Source organism: Coregonus clupeaformis, chromosome 18, assembly GCF_020615455.1.
Source record: "Coregonus clupeaformis isolate EN_2021a chromosome 18, ASM2061545v1, whole genome shotgun sequence".
In the NCBI taxonomy this organism is placed as follows: Eukaryota; Metazoa; Chordata; class Actinopteri; order Salmoniformes; family Salmonidae; genus Coregonus; species Coregonus clupeaformis.
In genome coordinates this window covers 22,898,043-22,913,395 of record NC_059209.1, presented here as the reverse complement: position 1 = coordinate 22,913,395, position 15,353 = coordinate 22,898,043, and the positions used below count along the sequence as shown (strand labels likewise).

Genomic DNA, 15,353 nt, shown 5'->3' with positions numbered 1-15,353 from the left:
GGCTCCGTTTGCAACATTTGTGAAAACATTTTATTCCGTGACACGAAATGCAAACATTGCAACTTTTTGTGTCCATAAATTCAAAACAGTGTCTGCATTTTGTACACAAAGTGCAAGTGAGTACCACACCTCTTTACCAAAGATTTCTATACAAATAGTAGCTTTACTTTTCTTTGCCTTTCATTATCCCCACTTTCCTCTGCTTTTGCATTTCTTCTAAAATGCACATACAAGCAAAGACATTAGAGGAAGGTTTTGAAACTGTCTCTGGTACAAGTAACTTGCATAGAGAAACACATTAATCATGCAGTCATGGTTCAAAATATTACAATTTTATTAGAAAAATACAAAGATTAAACATATTCATAATATCAACAAAATGATTATTTCAATTGATTTAATAATTCTATTTTTTTTGTTTAAGAATGTAAACTAGCCTATGTGTCTGAATGGCCTTGCCATGCCACCCAGCCCGTCCTCTGTTCCCCCTCTCTCAGTCACATCCCATCCGTGTCAGTGTTGCCACTTCCACTGCTGTTGTCTAGGACACAAGGTGTGTGTTCCTTGCATGTGGCCTTTGACCTCCTAAGGGCACGTTTCCTGTTGTTGAATAATGAAATTATTATTAACATTTTACAAAGAACAAGGTAACATAAGCAGCATAAATCAAGTTCCTTTACCACACCAAAATCACTCCCATACATAACCCATAGCAGGGCATAGCAGTTTACCCCTATGGAGACAATCTATGACAAAATACAGATACTGCGTTTTCAACAAATGTTCTCTGAAACATATAAACTAAGTTGCCAACCTTCTGTAGTAGAAGTTACACCTCGATCTGGGCTTGCTGCAGCCTAAGAGTTCATCCACTGATAGAGCTCTTTCCTGGCACATGAAACAAAGCAAAATACATTTACAATACACATTAATCATTAACTTCATATCGGTTTCCTTTTTAACTGCAACAAATTTCTCTAGGAGCTAAAAAGGTTATGTGTGTTCCATCCAGATGGAGAGAAGTGAATTCAGTTGACACAACTACTGATAAGTGGTTTGTTATATAATAAGAAAACCTCAACTAGTCAAGAGATAAACAATTGAAGGTACTTACTGCTGAGATATTCTCTTCCCTGGACCCTCCTGCACACAACGGGTGGTCTTGCGAAGCAATGCACACATCATACTCCCCTGATGTCTGGCTTTGCAGCTCCACACTACTAGCTGTGATTTTAAAAAAATTTTTTAAAGTAGCTAACAACATAGAATGCTAGGATTTCAAAAAGCATGGTAAAATCACATCTTAAGCTAAGCTTATGATTAGCCTGAACACAAAAACGAGAACTTTTCAGATTGTTATTGAATATATTTTTTGGGTGATGATTATTTGTCACTTATCATAGATTTCTTGCCTTTGTCTCTGCAGTCTTCCTCACTAGTCTGGCTTTTCTGTGGCAGAGAACACACAAAAAGAGCACACTCAATCTAACGTGGGTTGGAGAGACAGAAAAACACATGAGTTGCCAAAGCAGAAACACAGAGGTCAAAAGTAGAAGTAGAATTATTCCGATCCTTGAACGTTGCAAACGTAATAATACTGCATGGACTAATTTGTTATGAATCAGGAAGCAAATTATATTTACAATCTCTGCAAGGAACCATCCTCAAAGTCTGACGTCTGAGAGTGAAATATGTTAATTAATATAAATATGTTTCCAAAATCAATAGGCTATCCTAGGCTATCCTTTCAAACAAAATCGACGGAAACAATTAATGGAGAGAGAATCTGAGAAGCTTGCAATTCAGTGATTCTGGTAACATTCTATGTTTGAATTAAAACAGATCTTAAATGGAAGTGGTTGCTGGAACCCATTCTCACATCATGTGGGGAGCAGGTGTGTGTGTGAAGCCTGGTCTGTAGTGCCATAACCTCTCCCTCAGTCCGGAACAACTGGACCTGCAGCTCATCACAAAGCTCACCCAGCTCCCGAATCTGCTTCCGGTACTGGTCCTTATCCTGGAGGCTCAGGCAATTCTCCTGGTGGTACTCCTCTCGTGAGGCGATGGCCTATCACAACAATCGAGGAAAGACTAAACAGATGCTTTGGTTTGCTTTGCTGTAGTGGTATATATCAAAACAGATGGCAAGTGTGGTTGGATGAGCATCTGATCACAACCACGCAGATAGTCAATTATTTAATTTGAATCAAATAGAAGTCAACTCTTTTGGATCAAATAAAAATAAGCACTAAGGGACGAATCTTAACCTCCACTTGAATTTTCACTTATTCATGCATTGAAGTCAATGGGAGACAAAGTGAAAGGAGAAGTTAGGATTTGCCCGCAAGCCAGTGAAGTCCTAGAATGACACAGTCCTAGAATCACACCATGTTCACCTTGTCTCTCTCCCTGATAACCTCATCCATCTGTTTCAGGATTTCCTCCATTCGGTCACGATACATTTTGGCATCCTTCTTCAATGTTATGCATTTCAAGTCAAGAACCTCGTTCGCTTCCAAGTACTGCAAGAATAAATCAAACCTACGTATTACAATTGGAACAATAGAACTTGCCACATCATGGGGAAAACCAACTTGCACAATTGAACACACAGGCAGCGATTCCAATGAATGAGGAACAAGCTTGGGCAGATGACAAAAATAAGGAAATATATGAATTCCGATGCTCAGGATCAGCATTTTTAAGGAAATAATAATGTGTCATAACTTTTGAGGTCCTCTTGCACCTGTGTTGAAAGAGCAGTTGAATAGCTTTTATTTAAGAAATGCTATATAATCAGTAGTCTTCTCTAGAACTAATCCGAAACAGTGCTCAGTGTTGTGGTAAACAAGAGATGTATACCCTATTCTGCCATGCCTCAGCATCGTGCAGATCTCTGCGCAGGGTGTAGATGTTGTTTACCAGCTCCTGGTGCTGAGCCTGAGAGTGCTGCTTGTAGTCCTCTAAACTCTCAGTGCTCAGCCTCTCTTGATCCAAGGGGGCTGGAGCTGTCCCCTGCTGAAACATACAGATGAATCCTGTCACACTACTCACTCAAGTCAATACTTTTATCACACTACTGTACCGGCCTGAATCGTACTGTGCCGACTCAGATACTTTCTTTTCACGTTGTCCTTTTCAGCAGAGTTCCCTCAAACTATAGTAGATGCGTAACCAAGCCAGCACAGTACAGCTCTGCTCAGCTCAGCACAACTCGGCTCAGAAGTGCCAAAAGGGTACAATTGTGCATCAGAAAAAAAATCACATGTACTTTATTTGCTTTTTTTTTTTTTTTGCGGTGCACAAAATGCCACTCCTAGCTGTTATTCCAAAATGTGTCCAGTGCAGCGCAGTGTCCTTTATATTTCACTGCATATCCAAACATTTGTTGAGAAATTATCGCTGAAGAGATCAAACGTACCTGAGCAGAAGTCTCCAGATCCTGGATGCGTGCTGTGAGCAGATCATTCTCTCTCTGGAGCTGCCACATCATGTCCTGACTGGGTCTCTGCTCCATGGCGTTCTTCAGTTTCACAGTTCGCTTGCGGTGAATTTTCGAGTCGCTCTCTGCGTTCATCAGGCAGTGCTTCAGCTTCTCTATCTATTGATCAATAAAAATCTCATAAAAACTGTTGTCGCTGTTGCTGATTGAGTTTGTGCTGTTCTCTAACAAATGTGTGAACATGTCTGACAGCAGAGGACTTCCTATACTGAAAATGTAAACCTATAGCCATTGCTTTTGTCGTAAGTTGTTGGGTTTGGGTTTGTCAGAGCTGCAACCCCCTCTCTCCCCATCTTACCTCCAGCTGCAGATCACGGTTGGACATGAGGGCACTGTTCTTCTCTTCGCTCAGCTTGGTCACATCGTGCATCAGGCTGTACTTCTCGTCCTTCAGGTGGTGCACCTCCTCCCACAGACGTTCCCTCTCCTCCCGCATACGCTGCACGCGCTCCTGCTGCTTCCGCAGCTCCCTCTCCCTAACCTGCTGTTGCCGAACAGCATCCTCCTGCGCGGCTGCAGCCGCAGCGGCCTCTTGTCTGCGCCGGCGTTCCTCCTGCAGTCCCTTCTGCAGGCGGGTGACCTCATTCATCAAGAACTGAGTCAGTCCTGACTCACCCACCGTGTCTATGATGTCAGAGAGAGGACAGTATGTTATGCAGTGGAGGCTGAGGGGAGGACGGCTCATAATAATGACTGGAACGGAGTATATGGAATGGCATCAAACACATGGAAACCAGTATGAAAAATGTATGCACTAACTGTAAGTCGCTCTGGATAAGAGCGTCTGCTAAAATGACTCAAATGTAAATGTAAAATGTATTTGATATTATTCCGCTCCAGCCATTACCACGAGCCCGTCCTCCCCAAGGTGCACCAACCTCCTGTGATGTTATATTATGGTCAAATCCATTGTCACAGTCAGACATCGGTACTTTGAAGGATCTGAGCAATCAATTAAACTCATAACTTACAAAAATACATAAAAGCTTGAATGGAAAATACACTTTTCCACAGAAAGATGGTTTATAGCTACTCACCAACTAGTATAGAGAAGACCCGGGCAGGTTCTTTGCCAGTAATTTTTTGATACAGTTGAGGATAATCCAGCTCCAAGCTCTCGAGGAATGCCACATAGCCTTTGCGTCCAGTTCTTTGAAGAATATCCAATAGTGCACCTGTGAGCATGGATCTGAGGTTTAAAAGTAAGGTATGGACATACATTTCAGGAGATTGTGGGCACATTCCAGATTATCTTTATTTAGCAGATTATCACATCTCTCAACAGCTGGATTGATATATATATAGCAATCTTCTGAGATGTGCAATGCAATTGCAATAAAGATGACCTGGAATACAACGTAATTGTTGTAGTTCAAAGTAAAAAGTGGAACACTTAACCGTTTGCTCAATAACCTGAAATAGAAGACAGTGCCTTACCTACTTTGCGTCGGCGGATGACCAGATTGGGGTCATTGAATATCTGCTCCTCATCATCACTGCCTAGCACCTTGCACTGCCGAAGGTAGGGAGTGATTCTTGAAGGCTCAATGGTCTTTATCAGCAGCAGTCTGTATTCTTCCAGCTGGACCCAGCACTCCTCATCCTCCATATCTGACACACTCTGACTGTCAGTCATGATTGTCTCCGAGTCCCTGCTGGTCCACTAACTCCTTCACTAAGGGCTTATCAACTTGGAGCAAACTCTATCTGTTAAAGTGGCTACAATCCAAATGTGGAACTGTTATGTGGAACTGCTCTTTTATGACGCAAGAGTCAAGTTCCTTTTTGTAGAAGTTATTTCAGTTTTTCCATTTCCCCCATTTCACAAGCATTTGTGCTGAGACACCTTCACTATTAAATGTTTAATAGTGAAAGTGTAACAACAGTAGTGAGTTCTTGAAAAGTTGTGAATAATCAACCTACCAACATATGTTCCTTTTTTCCTAATAAGCCAACACAGAATTATGAAGTGATTAGAATGATAGTATTGGTAGGGACATCTGTAGTTACTCACTCTCTTCTTTAATGACTTTGAGACAATGACTGATTCCCTCAATCATTTCCTTCCCTCTTGTTTGTTGCTAAAACAGTTCTGTTGATAAAACGACTTGATTACTCTAGTTTTGAAAGTTAAGGTAAAATTATGTATTTTCTTCATTGTAAATAATATTCAAAACAGGTTACTCACTGAGTATTGACTAGTTTATATACACTCAATATAATATTAAGACATTTCTTAACTAGGATTGCAAAATTCCAGTAACTTTCCCAAAATTCCCAGGTTTTCCAGAAATCCTGGTAAGAGAATGCCGGATTTCCTGCTTATTCCATACTGATCCCGGGGATATTTCAGCCAGAATTTTGGGAAAGTTACCAGAATTTTCCATCACTATTAACTCATGAACTGCACAATTCTTAGTTTTAGGCTAATAAACTTTTGCATCCTGGCTAAAAAAACATTTGTTCACGGGCAGAGAGGTGTGCCCCTTTGAGGACAAACTTTGACCACAATTAAACCACACTGCCAAATTATAATGAGTGTTATATACCGGGTGGTTCGAGACCTGAATGCTGATTGGCTGAAAGCCGTAGTATATCAGACCATATACCATGGGTATGACAAACAATTACTATTTACTGGTCAAATTACAATGGTAACAAGTTTATAATATCAATAAGGCACTTCGGGGGGTTGTGGTATATCGCCAGTGCATTCGGAAAGTATTCAGACCCCTTGACTTTTTCCACATTTTGTTACGTTACAGCCTTATTCTAAAATGGATTAAATAAATGTTTTCCCTCATCAATCTACACACAATACCCCATTTTGACAAAGCGAAAACCGTTTTTTATAAATGTTTGCAAATTTATAAAAAACAAACAGAAATACATTACTTACATAGGTATTCAGACCCTTTGCTATGACACTCAAAATTGATCTCAGGTGCATCCTGTTTCCATTGATCATCCTTGAGCTGTTTCTACAACTTGATTGTAGTCCACCTGTGGTAAATTCAATTGATTGGACATGATTTGGAAAGGCACACACCTGTCTACAGTACCATGGCTAAAGGCTATATCCAGGTACCGGTACTTTGCGTATACCACCTCCTTGGGCCTTATTGCTTAATAATAGTATTTTTTGCACAGATTTAAACTACACTGAACAAAAATATAAATGCAACATGTAAAGTGTTGGTCCATGTTTCATGAGCTGAAATAAAAGATCCCAGATATGTTCCATACACACAAAAAGCATTTCTTTCAAATGTTGTCCACAAATTTGTTTACATCCCTGTTAGTGAGCGTTTCTGCTTTGCCAAAATAATCCATCCACTTGACAGGTGTGGCATATCAAGAAGCTGATTAAATGGCATGATCATTACACAAGTGCACCTTGTGCTGGGGACAATAAAAGGCCACTCTAAAATGTGCAGTTTTGTCACACAACACAATGCCACAGATGTCTCAAGTTTTGAGGGCGTGTGCAATTGGCATGCTGACTGCAGGAATGTCCACCAGAGCTGTTGCCAGAGAATCATATGTTAATTTCTCAACAACAATCCGCCTCCAACGTCGTTTTAGAGAATTTGGCAGTAAGTCCAACCGGCCTCACAACCGCAGATCATGTGTATGGCATCGTATGGGCGAGTGGTTTGCTGATGTCAACGTTGTGAACAGAGTGCCCCATGTTGGTGGTGGGGTTATGATATGGGCAGGCATAAGCTATGGACAACAAACACAACTGTATTTTATTGATGGCAATTTAAATACACAGAGATACCGTGACGAGATCCTGAGGCCCATTGTCATGCCATTCATCCGCCGTCATCACCTCGTTTCATGATAATGCACGGCCCCATGTCGCAAGGATCTGTCCACAATTCCTGGAAGCTGAAAATGTCCCAGTTCTTCCATGGCCTGCATACTCACCAGACATGTCACCCATTGAGCATGTTTGGGATGCTCTGGATCGACGTGTACGACAGCGTGTTCCAGTTCCCGCCAACATCCAGCAACTTCGCACAGCCATTGAAGAGGAGTGGGACAACATTCCACAGGCCACAATCAACAGCCTTATCAACTCTATGAGATGTGTCACGCTGCATGAGGCAAATGGTGGTCACACCAGATACTGACTGGTTTTCTGATCCACGCCCCTACTTTTTTTTAAAGGTATCTGTGACCAACAGATGCATATCTGTATTCCCAGTCATGAGAAATCCATAGATTAGGGCCTAATGAATTTATTTAAATTGACTGATTTTCTTTATGAACTGTAACTCAGTAAAATCTTTGACATTTTTGCATGTTGCATTTATTTTTGTTCAGTATATTATGCACCATGTTAATGTCACCAAGTATATAGACTGTGATCTGCAAAAATATTGTTGAGGATCAACCTGAGCCAACTGCTCTGAAGATCCATCCAGACATTTATTTTTAAATAAGTAGAATGATTTATGACAAAATATGTACAGGTCAACACAATACTTTCTCTTTTCACAATATGTATATGAATAATTAAATTATTAACAAAAACAAGTACAAATATGAACCATTAGTTTAGTGCAGTGGTCACCAACTGGTCGATTGCGATCTCCAAGGCATTCCTAGTTGAACACCAAACATTTCTGTAAAAAAACCAACAATAAAGCCATGCGTTCTTATATTATATATATTTTTAATTCGCACTGTTGGCAGTAGGTGCACTTGATTCAGCAGCCCTAGCGCGTGGAAGACAGTGTTCCCATTATGAACAATTTCATGTGTCTGAAGGTAGAGCAAATCATGTGAACTTATAGGCCAATCAGATAGGTCAGATCACCATGTCTGCAGTTTCCTTGCGCCATAGACTGTAAAAAGAAGCCTCGAACGCACAGCAAAGTTGATATTGTGATTTCAAAACCATGACTAGAGACTCAACGAATACAGCAAAGAGCTGCTGTTTTTATCAGTAACTTCATGTTTAAGTTGTTGTTCAGCGCTGTCAACACATTGTTCAACACTTTTATAAGCCATAAAATGCACATTCTCCCTACTACCACTCACGCTACAATCAGCACAGCAGCCGCAAGAATGAGTAGAGCAAAGCGTTCCGATAAGCTTGTGTAGTTATTATTAGCGGCTTGTGTCTTTTTTTAACATTGAGGAATATTTCACTTTTTCTGGTCATAGGAGTAACAGCATAAATTAGTGCACGAGGCAAAAATAATGCAGTGTGTTGATGATCACAAGTTTACTGGAGAACGGAGACCAAGTAGAGACTTTCGGACAAGGTGGATAATTGTATAATATAAGGCAGTTTATTCAGAGGTAAAGATATCTGTAAATCGCGTGCACGGACCCGTTCGTCAATCTCGTAGGGAGATATCTGAGAGAGCGAGCCCCTAAACATTGTGTGCTGACATTTTATACAATAAAATAAAGTAGGTTGATTCTAGTAGTTCTGATCTTCTGATTGGTCCTGATGAGTTGGTCGAGGTCACCTCCATTGCATTGGCTCTGAGTCGGGTTCTCTGTCTTCAGATGTTCAGCCTAAGAGAAGGGGGTTTTTGTGTGTGTGTGTGCTTAACAATGATGATGTGTGTGTGTGTGTGTGTGTGCGTGTGTGTATGTGTGTGTGTGTGTGTATGTGTGTGTATGTTTAACAATGATGATGTGTGTGTGTGTGTGCGTGTGTGTATGTGTGTGTGTGTGTGTGTATGTGTGTGTATGTTTAACAATGATGATGTGTGTGTGTGTGTGTGTGTATATGTGTGTGTGTGTGGGGGTGTGTGTGTGTATGTCCTCAGAGCAAGAAGTCGTGAGTTGGGAGAACTGAGAGACCTATGGCGTGGGTGTTGTCCATAGCCACCTGCTGATAAGGCCGACAAGATAGAAGTCTTTGTGCATTGTATTAAATACAAAGGCCCAACACAAGATGGGTCATGCACAAGATTTTAGTCAGACCAAGCTATAACATTATATATTTACTACGACAAATCCCTCTCTTCACGTCTCCCCAGAGACGTGACCAAGTAACAGTAAAGAAGGAAAACTTAAGACGTGACACAAGCTAACAGTGTAATTGGCAAAATAGGGAAAACTTTATCAGAAGATAAAGTTTTGATTCCCCCTCCTCACGTCTCACAAGAGACGTGACATAAAGCTGAAATGCTGCAATTTGGCAAAATAGGGAAAACTTTATCAGAAGATAAAGTTTTAATTCCCCCTCTTCACGTCTCACAAGAGACGTGACAAAAAGCTTAAATGCTGCAATTGGCAAAATAGGGAAAACTTTATCAGAAGATAAAGTTTTACATTCCCCCTCTTCACGTCTCACAAGAGACGTGACAAAAAGCTTAAATGCTATTCATCATCCAGATATCCTTGGTCAGCATCGTCAATAGCAAGCAAAGGAAACATCTGACCGTTATCTGCAGGATGTGGATCAATAGCGGTGGTTATAATCCTGGTTGTCAGCGTCCGTATGCATGGAATGCAACAGCATCCACAAAGCACTAGAATTGCAGCAAAATTGAGATGGATACAAGTATAGAAGAAACAAGCGTTTTATATTTACCAAACGCATCCATCCAAGAGTCCCACATTGAAGTGTCCACCCCTGAGTGGCTCTTCATCTTACCATTAAGAGTTCGTAACCCTTCCAGGGCAATTATCAAACTGCCATCTGTGGCTGTATTGTTGGGAATAAAGGTACAACATTGTTCACCAAACATAGCACATACTCCTCCTTTTTCAGCCAGGAGCATGTCGACAGCAATACGATTTTGGAAAGCCATGAGAGAGGTTGCAGCCAACTGGCCATGCACCGCCTCAAAACCTTGTTGTGTCCAATTGCCTAATTTTAACATTAATGTATGCAGTTAATTCTATCGACGTTTTTATTAATAGTACAACAGTCAGCACCCAAAAGGACGAGCCCCCAAAAACTGTACTCCATGTACCCATGTTCAAGGACAGTTTCACAGACAACAAAGAGAGAGTGTTCTTATCAGCCTGTTATGTGAAACAATCCATATCAGTACAGTGCTCCTCATTAATGCATTCCTTCCAAGCTATTCATCACATACAGATCCAAAAAATAAAACCCAACAATTTTATGGTGTCACTCTAAACAGAGTATAATCACCCTTAAGAATAACAGGATATGGAAATTAAATCACAACATTTAATGTTAATAGAAAATAAAAATAATAATTTTAACCCTCTATTCCTCCCCTACACCTAACATGTACTGAGTTGGCTACCAGCCACCCAGGAATCCTTTACCTTCACATCAGGAAGAATAAACAATCACAGTGGTTAGTAAAAACGTAAGGTAATAAATGAGCAAGAACTGAAAATAAATGCGTGTATGTATTTTACTAGGCAAAACATGGATCATCCAGCTTGGTCTCAGAGTCAGTAGCAGAGTCACCTGCATCATCCTGGGCCGGTAACAACAGCATCATACCTGACGCCTGCACCACTCCTACCACTGACCTCCTGAGACAAGGGACGATGCAAGCAGCACAACACATTAACAGCAAAAACACAATTACTAGGGTCAGAAATCCAGTAACCACCATAGAAGAGTACTCACCAAACCAGTCACTCAGCCAGGAAATAAGGCAACATCCACAAAGAACAAGTATACCCATAGAGGCCATAACTTCACCCAGAATAGTCACAACAATAGTTTTCCATTTACCAAATACGTTATCAAACCAACCGTTTATGGAGCTATCAATACCAGAGTTCTCAACCAGTTCGTTCGCCAGCGTGGTGATGGTCACTCAAGCGCTTTGGTCACGGGCCCGTCCGGTGCTATATTGTTGGAGATGAAAGTACAGCACATATATCCAAACAGAACACAAACCCCGTCCCGCTCAGCCAAAAGCATATCTAAAGCTATTCTATTCTGCCATGTCATTAAGCTAGTTGCCGCTGTCTGCTCAGCTAATCCCTTTATTGCATCACGAGTGTGGTTAATAAATCTTTTGCTGGTTATATTAAATATAATTTATCCAATCTACATTTTTATTAATTGTTTGACCACCAGAAAATACTTGATTCAAACCCAGCTGCGATCTGATTGTGGATCCCATCAATATATATCCTTTCATCAAAGGATCCCGGGAGGAGGTCCTACTTTCTATGTGACAACTCACCAATCTCTGACACGTTTGATTGTTTGCGTATGTAGGTGAGTTCACAATCAGTTATCACCACACATCCATCAGATGTCAGCACGGGCCTGGTTTTGGCTCCTATAATCCTCTTGCTGCAACAAAGAGGAGAGATTTAGTCATGGTCTCTTTAGGTGTGACATTCTCTGTGTGGGAGCAGGAGCTAAGATGCCCTACCCTGTATCCTATCCTTACTAGTCCTAGAAAAACAATAATAAGAATCCCCTGTGACTTCAAACTGAGGCAACCCAGGTCGGGATGACTTTGTTATCGGGGGAAACAGATAGTGCAAGTTACCATAAGACTCTTTCACCACATTCCCAGGTGGCTTGCATGGAGGAAAAACCTGACAGAGAGTTAAAGCCTGTCAAGGGGAACGGAGTAGTTGTTATCCCTGGTTTGGCTGTCCTACAGGCAAAACAGTCCTCTTTAGACATAGTTTTTTTTTCCGTATACTGAATCCATTCCAACCACAGGTTAAGATTTCTATACCCCGTTTCCACCTGTACTACTTCCTCCAGGTCCATAGTTTTGCACTATCTTTATCACAGCCCCGGTCTCACTACCTCCCTCAGAGAGGTTTACTCTAGAATTTCCCCTTTCCCTACGTCTAGCTGTCTCCTATGCCTTTTCAACTTGTGTTAGGTTAACTACCACTTCTGGCTGAAACAGGAGGGTCCGTGTGTGTTAGGAATATGGCCCCCACAATCAGACAGCTACCTACCGTCGGGAGACCTGTGAATCCCCACCCTTGCCCTGAGAACATGTCAGATGCCAGAGGCCAACCCATTGCTTTACCTTCTATCGAACTCACACAGGGATGATCAGACAGGGTAAGGGAATCTTCGTTAAGGAGGCAACCCCGAACCATAGTGGTGATCGGATCTTTCTCCTAACTCTGTGTTTGTTCGTCAGGTGTAGCTGGTTTTGTACAGTGTGTGACATGCACCCAGATGGATCTCTCAGCTATTCTGCTGGCAAAGGCAGTACTTGGTAGGGCCCTTCCCGCCAGGCCTGATTCAGTCTCCTGGTTAGATAGAGTGGGTCACCTTCTCCTTTAGTTCACCTGTGGGGCACAAAACCTCTGACATACAGGTGTGGTTAATAAACTATCATACATGGTTTTTTTTTAAAAGTATTTTGTCCTCTCCTTCGTATATATTTAATAAAGTATTTTGTCCTCTCCTTCGTATATATTTAATATTTAATCCAACCATCCCCCTCTTTGACACATGATTTGGCCATGTGTCAATATTACCACCTACCTAAACAATCACTTTAGTTAATATTGGTATTTCATTATCCAATTGCCATTCCTCCACTCTCTCTTCTGTTATTTATGGTTCAAATCAAATATATTATTACCAAATTATAATCTTCTTCACAATTTTCACAGTACTATAAATTACCCTCAACTTAGTAAAATAAACTATCTTAAAGTCTTCCTCTCATGCCTTTAGAATGTACTAGTGTGGATGATTAATTAACACCAGAATGTTAAAACAGAGTTCAGAGGCCATTGAAATCATTTAACGAACTGTTTAATCCCATAGTATACTAAACAATTACCATTATTCTAAATATTTCATAAATGTTAGTTATCCCAAGTGTTCATTAAGTCCTCATGACATTCATTCTCATAAGAAATCATATATACCCCAAACTCAGCCAAAACCTAAAAAATCCATAAAATTCACTGTGTGCACCTTTAAGACCTATAACCCTTGACCTGCTGAAAACCCCCAAAATTGAAACAAGGCTTTATAAACATCATACTAGGTGTGTTGTTTTTTATTTGAAAACCCAATTTGAAAAACAACCACAAATAGCCAGGCCTTAATTTGGTAGCTCACTTTTATGACCTAAATACGGCCTAACTTCACTACTGCTCCCCCTAGCCCTTGGCAACATTCCAACGAGATGAGCTAATCTCTTTCTCCTGGTTATCCCCAGTCTTAACCCATCAATAATTGTTTGTATCAATCTAATTCCTCATAACTAATCTATAAAACCACTCAAAATTCCTCGAGTATACAATTATTATTTAATTGATTACCCTAACTCTGCTACATGTACCAAACATTTATATTTTCCCGCTAAACCATTTCAGTTCGCTATTCAATTTATTTAACTGTTCTCTCTGATTATGCCCTAATTAATAAAACAAATACTTGCTATCGTTGATTAGCATACATTTAATAATGTTCCTACCATCTGAACGGTACTGTCTCTCACCCTCCCCTTGCTCCTTCGGGGAGAGCGCATGGTAACCTTATAACATATTTTCATAGACTTTTCTAGAATACTTCTATTTAAGCTATCTAATTCAACCTTTCACATCCACATAGTAATGTAGGTATATAGCCCCACTGCGAAAGCTTTGTCTACTGTCCCTACCTGTGTTCGAACCAGGGACATCGCCAGTCACTCCACACCATCTACGATTCTCACAAAGTAAATACTTTCACGTCGCACATCCAGCCACGTCATCACCCCCGTCTAGCCAGCCCTTCCGTCTCAAACACCCTAGTAGCCTAAATAAAACACACTCTAACAGCGTTCTGCATTTTCCTCTATCATCGGGTTTAAGAACTAACGTAACAACATTAACTATTCTCTATTGCTGTAGTAACGTCTTGTTTGGTTCAGTTTATTTATTACGGAGTGTCCATAATACTATAATAATACATAATCGAATTCCCCTCATGCATACAGATTTCACCTTATGCCATTGAAATGCCAAATAAACCATAATAGTTCAATGGAGCCCCCTATTGGCTCTCCCCTACCTATACATTACTTCTACAACCACTTTAGTTATGGTCCGATTACAAATTAAACCTTATCACATGATCAAACAACGCCACAACCTTAAACTCATATGGGGCGGCAGGCAGCTTAGTGATCAGTAGCGCCGCGCCAAGAACCGAGAGGTCGCCGGTTCCAATCCCCGAGCCGACCAGGCGAAAAATCTGCCGATGTGCCCTCGAGCAAGGCACTCAACCCCCAATCGCTCCTGCAAGTCGCTCTGGACAAGAGCGTCTGCCAAATCACCAAAAATGCAAATGTAAATATTCTCTACTTTCTCACCCATCTCATCCCTCGTCAGAAACCCACAGGCACCTCTCAAATAATCACCCCGTGGTGTTCCCAGCCAACTCCAGTCTTTCCTCGCTCCAAAAGCCACACTTTCGCTCTCTCCAGCCCCTCCCTCGCAACTCTCTCTTTCTCTCTCACTGCTCATTTCTCCTTTACACACCTTATGTATCTGTTTTAAGCATGGATTCGAGTTTATCTGCGTCCAGACGTCCCTCAAAACCATACCTCTCCCTCCACCTAATGTCTAGAACTCTGCCACAGTTAAACTTCTACCTCCTCGCAACCTATAGGGTAGGACCTCCCCTAATAGGATTTATGCAAAAGGTCTCAGTTCAAACTGGGTCCCTTTAGGAATCTAGTTGTGGGTCAAATCTTATCCACCAATGCGTCAATCCGTGTTCGACACATTCTGGATACGTTTATCTTTATTCCTTATTCCTTAATTCCTTAGTATAAAACACAGTACCAGATATCTCATGTATGCCTTAATTCATTAGGATGGAAAATTATTTAACAAGTATTCATACTCACGCTCAGTACTACTGATCATAATTTGGTATTGGTCTATAATACAATAT

At 41.0% G+C, this 15,353-nt stretch overlaps 1 protein-coding gene across 3 annotated transcripts; it reads right to left on the bottom strand.

Moving 5' to 3' along the window:
- Positions 1-316: 316 nt before the first annotated feature.
- LOC121551332 (caspase recruitment domain-containing protein 9) lies at positions 317-5,216 on the bottom strand. Of its 3 annotated transcripts, none has more exons than XM_041863935.1 (11): positions 4,940-5,216; positions 4,540-4,677; positions 3,801-4,126; positions 3,422-3,601; positions 2,863-3,018; positions 2,397-2,522; positions 1,880-2,068; positions 1,413-1,449; positions 1,115-1,224; positions 815-888; positions 317-600 (listed from the first exon to the last, which is right to left on the bottom strand). In XM_041863935.1, exons 1-11 carry the CDS (start codon positions 5,136-5,138, stop codon positions 498-500), a joined length of 1,638 nt encoding a protein of 545 aa, XP_041719869.1. In that variant the 5' UTR covers positions 5,139-5,216; the 3' UTR covers positions 317-497. The 3 variants fall into 3 exon arrangements, with proteins under 3 accessions (XP_041719869.1, XP_041719870.1, XP_041719871.1); XM_041863936.1 differs by having other exon boundaries at positions 2,863-3,015; XM_041863937.1 differs by having other exon boundaries at positions 4,540-4,691; positions 4,940-4,993.
- Positions 5,217-15,353: the final 10,137 nt, after the last annotated feature.

Excerpts from the sequence above, each read along its gene's own strand:
- LOC121551332 (XM_041863935.1), bottom strand. The coding sequence starts at position 5,138 with ATGACTGACAGTCAGAGTGTGTCAGATATGGAGGATGAGGAGTGCTGG. Across the intron at positions 3,602-3,800 it reads ACCGTGATCTGCAGCTGGAG|ATAGAGAAGCTGAAGCACTG; the intron begins GTAAGATGGGGA and ends ATTGATCAATAG. Across the intron at positions 889-1,114 it reads GGGAAGAGAATATCTCAGCA|GAAAGAGCTCTATCAGTGGA; the intron begins GTAAGTACCTTC and ends TTCATGTGCCAG.